Here is a 12,242-nt window from a genome sequence, read left to right on the forward strand (position 1 = left end):
CAGAGGAAGTAAGAGCAAGAAAGACCTTGTGCTCTCTCCAGACCTTCCCTGCTTGCACTGGAATTTCCACAGGAAGTAAGAGCAAGTAAGACTTTCTGCTCCCTCAAGACCACCTCCTGCTTGCATTGGACTCTTCCTCAGAAGGCCTGAGTTGGCAATAGCCTAAAAGCTGCTTTAACACCTCAGAAAGAGAGAGCCAGCTACAGCTTTTCTTTTTTCTTTCCTGTTTCTGCCATTGTCTCACCTTCTCCTGTTGATCACTGGGTAGTGAATCCTCTCCTTCCCATGGCTCCACACATTTCTCCTAACCTGATCCCCATTCGGCCTCTTCCTGTCTCCCTGTTTCCATTCCTCTGTTCACTCTGGAACTGTCGCTCTGCTGCCTCTAAAGCAACAGCAATTCACGACCATTTTCTCTCCAAATCCTTTAATCTCCTTGCTCTCACCGAAACTGTAAATCTTTTTATATCTACACCAAGTCTTTAACCAAACCTTTCTTATTATATGTCTATTATAAGTGCCACCCATATCTAAGGTCAAAGCCTTCTAATGCCAACAGTCTGGTGACTTCTAGGGCCATCCACTCCTTAATCAAATCAAAACAGCAGAGAAAGCTAAATATCTCACAAAACTTCAAATCCCAGGATTCCATGGCATTGAGCCTTGGCAGTTAAAGCAATGTCAAGCTCTCTTATTTCTGCAGTCCAGATTAGACCTCAGCAAGTCATTGATTATCTATTTCATTTTTTTATTTATTTATACATCAATAAGTCTCTTTTCTATCCCCAAATGGGACTGGCTGTTGTGATGGTAAAGAGTGAACGGAGACAAGGTCCCACATGCTATATGATGGTCAAAAACTTTTATTTCGTAAAAAGTCTAATGTGTTTCAGCCTTATCACCAGTTCACCTTCCTCAGGTTCTTCTATAAAATAAACAAAACTACTTTCCAGATTTTTCTTTTTTACTTGGTTATAATGGTAAAGTTGTGTGTAATTCTGGGGCTGTCTTGTAACAAAAATGGGAATGTGTTGCCTGTAGAGACTGGGAATTTAAAGAGTGACAGAAATTTCAAAATAATCTGTACACTGTGAAGTCGAAGGCTTTCATGGCTGGCATCCATAGTTTTTTGTGGGTTTTTCGGGCCATGTGGCCATGTTCTACCACTGGTCACGACAGGAAGAAACTCTGCTAGAACATGGCCACATAGCCCGAAAAACCCACAAAAAATAATCTATACACTATATGAAACTCTTGAAAGTAGCTTTCAACAAAAATGATCCTCCAAATGTGGGCTTTCTTAATATGGGAAGGGCATATATAAAGGAAATGTAATGGAGAGATCCTGGAATGTTGACCCATTTGCAATGAACATGCAAGTCTGACATAAGCACGTGCAATTAATGATCTACCTCATGATTAACATGTGTGTGTTTGTTTTGATTTTTAGGAGCGACTCTTGATGAGCCTTTTGCCCAGGAATGTTGCCATGGAAATGAAGGAAGATTTTCTAAAGCCACCTGAAAGGATTTTCCATAAGATTTATATTCAGAGGCATGATAATGTTAGGTAGGAAAACAACAAATGCAAAGTGAAAGGGTCAGAGGGCTGGCATTCCTTCTTATTTATTGGATGGGTTAAAGAAAAGAAAATGCACATATTGGAGATGATTCAAATTTATTTGAAGCAAATAAATGCCATGAATAAACCTTTTCATAAGGTTTACCAGTCTCATCAACATTGGAGGTCTTGGAGCATCCATTGGAGTGGCCCGACATAAAGTCCCTGCCTCACAGGCTGGTTCCTTAATTGGCCCCAAAACTGGATCACAGGTGTCATTTGGAACAGAAAGCACCATCATTAGGCCATTAAATGGGGAAAACACCAGTTTCTGTATAACCCCGGGATGTTGTACAGATCACAACAGAATTTTATAATTGCAGGCATATTTTCCAAATACCATAAGTTTTGTCTTTGACAAATTATAATTTATTGTACTTATTTTGGCTCCCATTTCAAGGCATATAAATCATTTCTACCTAGAATAATAGAACCTTAGAATCATAGGGTTGGAAGAGACCACAGTGGCCATCCAGTCCAACCCCCTGCCATGCAGGAACTCACAATCAAATCATCCCCAATTATGGCCATCCAGTCTCTGTTTAAAAACCTCCAAAGAAGGAGACTCCACCACACTCTGAGGGAGTGTGTTCCACTATCAAACAGTTCCTTCTATTGTTGAAGTGTAAGCTCTTTTCCTGTAGCTTGCATCTTTTGTTCTAGGCCCTATTCTCAGGAGCTGCAGAAAATAACCTTGCTTCTCCTCAATATGACATCCCTTCAAGTATGTAACCAAGGCTACCATATCACCTCTTAACCCTCTTTTCTCCAGGCTAAACATACCAAGTTCCTTAAGTTGTTTCTCATAGGGTATGGTTTCCAGATCATTCACCATTTTAGTTCACCGTCCTTTGGACACACTCCAGCTTGTCAGGATCCTTTTTGAATTGTGGTACCCAGAACTGGACACAGTATTCAAGGTGAGGCCTGATCAAAGCAGAAGAGAGTGGCACTATTACTTCCCTTGATCTAGACACTATCCTTCTATTGATGCAGCCTCAAATCATATTGCCCTTTTTAGCCGCCCCATCATACTGTTGACTCATGTTTAACTTGTGGTCTACTAAGACTCCTAGTGTCAGGCTGTCAATTGCAGCCCCCCCTCTTGCAACAAGAAACTGTATTTTGGAAAAGGAACAGCTTTATTGAAGAAAGAGATATATACAACAGAAGTGACTTTTTTTGTCAGGAATGAAAGTGTACATTAACATATGGTTTATATAACCCCATAAAGCAATCCCACCCCATCAACCAATAAAGCAAACTAATTGGACAACTCTTTCCTGCGCAGTGATGAATCTCCTCTCTGGTGATGTAATGTCCTCCAGTCCGGGCTCTTGGCAAAACTCTCAAAACAATTAAGTTCTCACAGAGCGTTCTCTCCCTACTGCACCTGTGACCTTGAGGTATAAACCTTAAGCCACAACAGGACTAATTTATATAGAACCTTAACAGCCTATATATAGTTAAGCACTACTGGAAACCCCATCATCCCGCAGCCCAACATAATATAGCAGCATATTAAAATGTAATGAACATATTAACATAACATCATATAAGCAATAGGCACTCTATGTTTCAGTTCCCCTTCCCATCACAGAGACCAGTCTCTAGCCCTTTGAAGACAAAGCCTCTGCTGGCTGGGTAACTCTCTCCACATTCTAATCTTAACAAGCAAGCACAGATTTTAACAGCCAGTCTACCTCTTTCTAGTACATTCTGTTAACCCATAATGAAATCTAACATTAAACCAACTACTAACTTAATCCAATAATATTCTAACAAAACCCTAAACCTATAACCCTCATGAAAGAAACCCCTGAATGAATAAATGAATGAAGGGGATTTCTAACACCTAGATCCATTTCACACTTAGTCCTGTTAAGCCAGGCATCCCCCATCCTATGCATCTATACATTTCATTTTTCTGCCCTAAGTGCAGTACCTTACATTTCTCTGTGTTCAAATTCATTTTGGTAGCTTTGGCTCAACTTTCTAATCTATTAAGGTTATTTTTAATTGTGATCCTCTCCTCTGGGGTATTACCTACTCCTCCTAATTTGGTATCATCTGCAAATTTGATAAGCATGCCCCCTATTCTTTTATCCAAGCCATTGAAAAGATGTTGAATAACATTAGGACCAGAACCCTGTGGTACCCCACTGGTCATGTCTTTCCAGAATGAAGAGGAGCCATTACTCAGCACCCTTTGGGTTCAGCTGGTTAACCAATTACAAATCCATTTAACAGTTGTATTGTCTAGTCCACATTTTACTAACTGGTTTGCAAGAATATTATGGGGAACTATGTCAAAGGCCTTATTGAAACTGAGATATGCTGTATCTACAGCTTTCCCTTTATCTACCAAGCTGGCAGTTATATATATATATATATATATATATATATATATATATATCAGATTAGTCTGGCATGACTTGTTTCTTTGAAACCCATGTGGACTTTTTCTGATTGTGGCGTCTCCTTTTAAATGTTCACAGACTCTCTGTTTGAAGATCTGCTCTAGAAATTTTCCAGGTATTAACTAACTGGACAATAATTGCTGGAATCCTCTCTTTTGTCTGTTTGAAAATGGGGACAACATTTGCTCCCTCCTCTAATTTGCTAGGACTTCTCCTGTCCTCCATGAGTTCTCAAAGATTATTGCCAATGGCTCTGAGATTACATTTGCCAGTTTTTTAAAAATACGTTTGGATGTCATTCATCTGGTCCTGGAGACTTAAATTCATTTAGATTAATCAGGGATTCCTATACTACCTCTTTATTTATTCTCTGCTGCATTTCCCCTATTGTGTCCTCTGCTCCATTTTTCTCAGACTGGCCACCCTTTTCCTTTTGTGAGAAGACTGAGGCAAAGAACATTACTAAGGCTTCTGAATGGTGTCAAATGAGAGGTCAATACGGGGGTGCGTGTGTGAAACCATGAGTTACCGCACTAGGTGACACCACCTATTGCGTGTCACCTAGTGATATGGAGCGTGATACATGCACCACCTAGTGCGTGTTACCTACGGGATACAGAGTTGAGACTGCCATGGCCGCCTTAGTCAATGGTCTTTGTCTGGGCCTCGACAGGGGAAGTGTGACCCTGCTGGTGCTCTTGGACATCTCAGCAGCCTTCAATACCATCAACCATGGTATCCTTCTGGATCGCCTGAGAGAGTTAGGTATCGGGGGCACTGTTCTTCAGTGGTTCCGGTCCTACCTCTCGAGTAGATTCCAGATGGTGAGGCTGGGGGACAGCTGCTCTCGTAAAAGAGAGCTGACATCTGGCATCCCTCAGGGCGCCATTCTGTCCCCCATGCTATTTAACATTTACATGAAGCCGCTGGGACAGATCATCCGGAGACATGGAGCACAGTGTTATCAGTACGCTGATGACACCCAGATCTATCTCTCCATGCCTCTGACTGACACAGTGACTAAGGATGACATCTCTCCTTTGGATGCCTGCCTGGAGTCAGTAATGGCATGGATGAGGGAAAACAAACTCAAGTTGAATCCAGAGAAAACAGAGGTACTCGTGATAGATGCCCCAGGCCCAGACAGGGAAATTTGTCATCCAGTCCTACATGGGGTCACACTTCCCCTAAAGGACAAAGTCTGCAGTTTGGGAGTACTCCTGGATCCATCTCTGCAGTTATCTCAAGTGAGTATGTTCCCTGAATGATTAAGGAAATAGATGGTAAATGGCTGGTTAGAAAAAAGGTTGGAAACTTGAAAAGGAAAAGTTATGGAGACACAGGAAGCAATTAGCTGATGCTTTGTAAACTGCTTAGGAGGTGCTTAAGTGGTATAGAAATGTACTCCTATTGCTATTGCTATACCTAGAAAATAATTGGAAAATGCTGAAGAGAGGGAAGAAGACAAAAGGGAGGAGAATGGAAGGTGAGTGGAGACTGAGCAGATGATCTATCTGAAGCCATTTGAAGTTGAAAAGAGTGATGAGCAGTAGAAAAAACAAAAGAGATGGAAAGAAGAGACTTGTAGAAAGTAAAGCTGACAGATAAATATACAATTTCTAGAAGAAATAAGAGAAGAAAGAAGGACAGAAATAAAGATGCAAATAAGAACAGAAATAAGAGAATTTGGAAATGGAAATAGAAAACAGGTCAAAAATATTAGAACAGTCAAAGATTCAAGAAGAAAGACAGAAAGTGCTGACAGAAATCAGAAGCAAGTACAACAAAATTAGAGGATTGGAGGTACAAAAAGAAGACAACCTGCTTCTTTGAATAACCCCTTCATTGGCACAATTTATAGGATGACAAGCAGAACAGCTTGATTTAGAGATCAACAAATTGTTCCATGTGGACTCGTGGATAGCCAAAAGTAAAAAAAAAACTGCCAAGGGATACAGTAGTGTACATCATGAGGGAGAAAGTCAAATATTTAATCTTAGAGAAAAGCTATTTAAAAAAACTAATAACAGAAAGGAAAGAAGTGAAAGTTTTCAAAGATGTGCCCTCCTAAATTTTGAAGAGGAGAAAGAACTATGCCTTCTTGACATAACTATTGAAAAAAAGGGGGGTGAATAAACTATAGATGGGAGAGCATTGAAAGAATACCCTTTACATTCAAACAAACAAACAAAAAAAAGATACATCTTAAATTCCATTTATAAATCAAAAGAATCCCTGAAAAGGCATGGAGAGGACTTTAAAATTTACAATAGGAAGACTTACACTCCAGAAGACAACAGAGAGAGTCAAATCTCGGAAAACAATGGAACGATTCAAACTTCACAAGACAAGAATCCAAAAGAGGGAGAGAGAGACAGTGAGAAACACTGGCCGAATAGAGAATCTGTCAGAACCCGTCATTTGAATCCAGTTATAATGTTAATCCGTGTGTGTGTGTGTGTATGTTTGTGGAGTTGCACATAGGTTAGGGGGGTTAAGTAGGGAGTCATATATATAAGGGGGTTAAGTCAGGAGTAATATATAATCAGTTATTTAGTTTAGTTATTTACTTCCAGTTATTTGCTTTAGTGTGGTGTTTTGGGATATATATGTATTTCTCATTATAACTGTTTATATTCCTGTTCTGTCTATGAGTTTATGGTGGTGGTGGGGTTGGTAGAGAGTAGAGAAGTTAATTGTATAAAGTTCTGCTGAAGAGGCCTAGCTGAGGGATTGGAATGTTAGTGATAATGGTGCATCTGGCCTCAAGATTACTTGCCATTCTGAGAAAGGTTTGGTTGCCTTGGGGAGGAGTGTGTGGTGTGGGATTAGTCCTGAGTTGGAAGGGGTGGGGCTGAAGACGGTGTAAAAAGTACACTTTTTTCCTGTGGCCTTCAGATTTTGCAAAAGCGTGTTAATGGATCTTTTCTGCCTTGTATGTACAATAAACTCTATTTCTTTGGAATAAGTTTTCTTGTGGATTACTGGTCTGAGGATCCCCAGATCTCACATAATCAGAGAGTGAAGAAGGAGGAGGAGGAAACATAACAGATCAAGAATAAGTGTAAGAGTAAAGTAAAAGTGTTGCAAGGGGGAGAGACAAGAAAATGGATAGGAAAAATATTTTGGAATGTACATGTTCCAAATGTAATTCATAAGAGAAGACAAGTATTTCATTATTTGGGAAAACAAAAATTAGAAATTAGGAGATGAAAATGTGAATGAAGGATTTAAAAAGTTTAAATAATCATAAATTGGATGAAATATTTATAGCTGCTTCAAATGAAAAAAAGGGAGTATTAATTTATTTAAATAAAAGCTTGATAGAGAAAGAAATATATAAAGACCCAAAAGGACAATTTATAGCTGTGGAAGTCCAGATAGAAGAGTATAAAATCTATTTTGCGAATATATGGTCCTTTAGAAAACAAAATTTCTTTTAAAAAACTCAAAGAAAAAAATCACAGAGGTAGACTTTAAAGAATGTATAATGGGTGACTGGAACTGCAAGCTTGATAGAACAATGCAAAATAAGAAGAAAAGTAATCAAGGGAAACTTTCTTAAGTCAGTAGAAGAGATGATGGACATTCTATACTTGATGAATGTCTGGTGATACAAATATGGTGAAGATAGAGCGTACACATTTTTTTCAGATCATCAGCATACCTGGTCAAGGATAGATATGTTCCTAGCTAGTAGATCATCAGGTTCAAATATTCAAAAAATGAAAGTACTCCCTAAAATATACTCAAATAATTCTCCAGTTCTCCGTAAAATCAGATTTTTTAAAAAAATTAGTTGGAGGTTGAAAGATCATTTGCTGAGAAATGAAAGGGGAATAGAAAAGGTAAGAACAGAGCTAACTTGTTACTTTACAGAGAACGTGAAAAAAGATAATACAATGGTTGTACTGTGGGATGCTACAAAAATAGTAATAGGAGGTACGTTGATCCAACAAGAAACAGAGACTAAAAGGAGAAATAAGGAAAAAAATAAGAATAATTACAGAACAAATTAGAGAGAAGGAAAAAAGTGAAAATCATTCCCAGAAAAAACAGAATTAAGGAGGAAATTAAAGGCGGGATACAGACCGCCCCTTTGGGGCGGCCTGCACCCGCCCCTTTCCCCGATGGATCGGGGCCTCAGCGGTCACAGCAGCAGCCCCAGAGGCCCTGATCCGCTGCTTTTCCCGGCCTCGGGGAAGCGGCAAAACGCTGCTTCCCCGCAGCCTGGAAAGGGGTTTCCTTGGGGCTTCATGCCCCAAGGACACCCCGACAGCAGCAGGGAAAGGGAGAAAGGCCGTTTAAAGTGCCCTTCAGCGGCACCAAGATGTAACAGCTGTGTCACGCCATTTGAATGCGACACAGTCGTTATGTCAAAATGGCGGCACCTGTGTGTACAAGGTGCCACCATTTTGACACCCCGTCACATGCTAGGGGTGAGGCCAGTATAGACACTGTGTCCTCGGCCAACCCCAGCACATGACGGGGGAGGTGCAAAGGCCCGTTTAAATCGGGCCAAAGTATTACAAGGACAATTGCACCAGGAGGTGTCATCAGAAATAGCCACAAAGCTAAACTATATAAAGCTGAAATACTTTGGCTAAGCAAACAAACCAGAGAGATGATTATTATATAAATTAAAAAGGAGAAAGAAAGAAAAAGACAGTCTTGGGGATTAAAGAAAAAAGTTTACCACACATAACAAAAGGAAATTAAAAAATTAATAAATATTACTCCAATCTATTTCAAGAACAATTTGCATCTGAAGAAAAAAGACAAAAAATAAATATTTAAGAGAAAAGAACATACTTCAAGTTAACAGAAAAACAGAGATTAGAATTGAATAAACCCATTACAATAGTAGAAATAAAAGAAGCTATAGCCAAACTTAAATGGGAAAAGGCCCCTGGACCAAATGATTTTACAGATCAATTTTATAAAATATTTGAGAAAGAATGTTTACCCCGTTACATGCAACAATTAAAGAAATAAATCAAGGGAGAATACCAGACTCATGGAAATGTGCACTAATCACCCTCATCCCAAAAGAAGACAGAGATGTAACAGCTGATGATTATCAAATATATGTAGGAATCTTAGTGGAAAGATTTTTTAAAAAATTAGCTGATTGGATCCAGGAGGACCAGATTGGCTTCCTCTTAAATAGATATTTAAGAAATAATGTAAGAATGTTGCTTAATGCTATAGAGTTTTATAAGACACACAACAAGAGGAAGCTAGGTCTGACCTTCCCAGATCCTGAAAAAGCGTTTGATGATGTAAATTGGGAATTCATAAAAGAAGTAATGAGGGAAATGAATTCCAGAGGATTGAATTACATAAATCTAATTTACAAAGAACAGGAAGCAGAATTATTGATAAATGGGTAAAAAACAAAATCTTGTAAAGTTACAAAAAGACAAGACAGTGCTGTCCTCTTTCCCCTGTATAATTTTTAGTTGTAATAGAGATTCTAAACAAAGAAATAATAAATGATAAATTAAAGGACTGGATGTAAAAAATACTCCTATAAATTAAGATCCTTTGCAGATGATGTAGTAATAGTTTTGGATGATCCTAAACATGGCATTGAGAAATTATTGAAAGTGGTAGAAGAATTTGGGGAGATGGTGGGCTTCAAAATTAATATGGAAAAAAACAGTGATGCTAAGTAAATACATACCAAAAAAGGGAAAGGAATTGAAGGAAATATCAGGATTTAAAATTGAAGAAAGAACTAAATTTTCTTTCTGACAATCTGACAATCACAAACAGGAATTCCAAATTATTTGATAATAATTATGCTAAACTATGGAATCAAATTTAAATAAATTGGAAAATTTGTCTAAATTGAAGCCACCATTATTTGGAAGGATTGCAGTAATACAAATGAATGTTTTCCTTAAAATCCTGTATTTATTTCAGAACCTACCTATTATTAATAATGATAAACCCTTAAAGCAAAGATAGAGATTTATCAAAATTTATATGGCAAGGGAAAAAACTGAGAGTGAAAAGGAAGATTATTATTATTATTATTATTATTATTATTATTTGTTGCTGTTGTTGTTGTTAGCTGCCCTTGAGTCAGTTCCTCCTCCTGGTGACCCTGTGGATGAGACATCTCCAAGAATCCCTATCCTCCATTGCCTTGCCCAGATCCTGCAATCCCTTGTCATAACTCCCCTGATTGTCTATTCATCTAGTTTATGGTCTTCCTCTCTTTCTTGTACTCTCTACCATTCCTAGCATATTGTTGTTGTTTTTTAAATGATCTGTGCCTTCGCATTATATGACCAAAGTACAATAGTCTCAACTTGATCATCTTAGCTTCCAAGGAGAGCCCGGGTCTGATCTGTTCAAGAATCCACTTGTTTGTTTCCTTGGCTGTCCATGGTATCTTAAGTACTCTTCTCCAGGACCACATTTTAAATGAGTTGATTTTCTTTCTGACTGCTTAATAACAGCAACAACAATAATACTAATGTGAAGTCAAAGGCTTTCATGGCCGGCATCCATTTTTTTGTGGTTTTTCGGGCTATGTGGCCATGTTCGAGAACATGGCCACATAGCCTGAAAAACCTACAAAAAACTATAATAATAAAAATGTTTTATTTATATGCAGCCTTTCCCGTAGGATCAAGGTGCCTCACAACATTAGATAAAAGTTAACATACAATTAAAATACATTCCATTAATTACCTCCCCCAACTAAAATATTGTTAAACAATCAACAATTAAAATTCAAACAATTAAACATTGTTTAAATGTTTAGATTACTAGTTAAACCAGTCTGTGACAAAAGCAAAAGGATGGGCAGTTTGGGTATTCCTTGTGATGGTCTGTATCCATGGAAGACCAGGTGGACCTGTCGGAAGAGATCCATCTTGACAGCCCTTTTGAAACTCTCAAGATTAGTGATGATCTCCTCCGACAGGCCAGTTCATAATTTGGGATCAGCCAATGAGAAGGCCTTTTGGATAAACAACTTCAACCTGGTCTTTGTTGGTTGAAGAAGATTTTCCCCAGAGGACCTCATTCTGCGGGTCGGATTGTATGGAAGGAGGCGATCCTGCAAATAGGTTGGACCCAAGCCATGTAGGCCTAGCTTTAAAGATCATAACCAACACCTTGTAATGTGCCCGGAAACTAATTGGCAACCAATGTAAAGATTTTAAAATAGGAGTAATGTGGTCATCTCTATCTGACCTTGGCTGTCATATTTTGAACTAGTTGAAGTTTATGGATTAGGCATAAGGGTAGCCCATGTAGAGTGCATTATAGAAATCGAGACTTGAGGTTACCAGTGCATGTACTACAGTTTCTAGGTCCTTTACTTCCAGGCAAGGGCACAGCTGGTATATTAGCTGAACCGGATAGCAAACATTTCTCACTGTCACATTTGACATCAGAAGCGACAAGTCTAGGAGCACTCACAAACTGTGAACACAATCCTTTAAGGGGAGTGTGACCTCATCTAGGTCCGGTTGACCTATCTTTAAACCTGGATTAGTGGGCCCAACAATGAGTACCTCCGTCTTATCTGGATTCAGCTTCAGTTTGTTTTTCCTCATCCAGTCCATTACTGCTTCCTTCATTCTCCAGCTCTCACATCCAAGTACATGGTAACTGGGAATACAATGGCCTGAACAATTCTGCCCATTCCTAGTCTTCTTCTTATTTCTTGACTGCAGTCTCCATTCTGGTCAATGTTTTATCCTAGATATGGAAATTCTTTAACTATTTCAATTTTCTTGTTGTCTAGATTGAATTTGTATATTTCTTCCATGGTCATTATTTTTGTTTTCTTTATGTTCAGCATCAGACCTGCCTTTGTACATATTTGACCTTATTAACTGTTCAAATTCCCGAATGTCTTCTGCTAACCACTGCTTTGTTTTCCATGTTTGTTAGCATATTTCAGTTAGCACTAAAGTTGCATCCTTCTGTGAACACTGTAGCAGTTCAACTGGGATATCATCTGGTGATTTATTTTTTCCCATTTCCTTTATTGCAGATTCCACTACACTTCTTAGAATTTGAGGCTCGTCTTCATATGGTTCCTTATTCCAAATATTGTTCATTCCCTCATCTCTTTTGTATAACTCTTCTGTGTATTGCCTCCAAAGTCTTTTTATTTCTTCTTGTTCCTATATTATGTTGAATGAATTTATTATTACGGCATACAGCCAGCATAAA

The 12,242-nt window shown here is 38.6% G+C and overlaps 1 protein-coding gene across 1 annotated transcript in view; it reads left to right on the forward strand.

The window, feature by feature from the left end:
• The window catches only part of LOC121933610 (adenylate cyclase type 1-like), a 278,499-nt gene that overhangs the window by 28,722 nt on the left and 237,535 nt on the right, over window positions 1-12,242 (forward strand). Inside the window, exon 4 of the mRNA XM_042473590.1 lies at window positions 1,451-1,569. Within this exon, the coding sequence (XP_042329524.1) occupies window positions 1,451-1,569 (119 nt within the window). The remainder of the gene's footprint in view (window positions 1-1,450; window positions 1,570-12,242) is intronic.

The sequence above is a fragment of the Sceloporus undulatus genome, chromosome 6 (assembly GCF_019175285.1).
Source record: "Sceloporus undulatus isolate JIND9_A2432 ecotype Alabama chromosome 6, SceUnd_v1.1, whole genome shotgun sequence".
Taxonomy (NCBI): Eukaryota; Metazoa; Chordata; class Lepidosauria; order Squamata; family Phrynosomatidae; genus Sceloporus; species Sceloporus undulatus.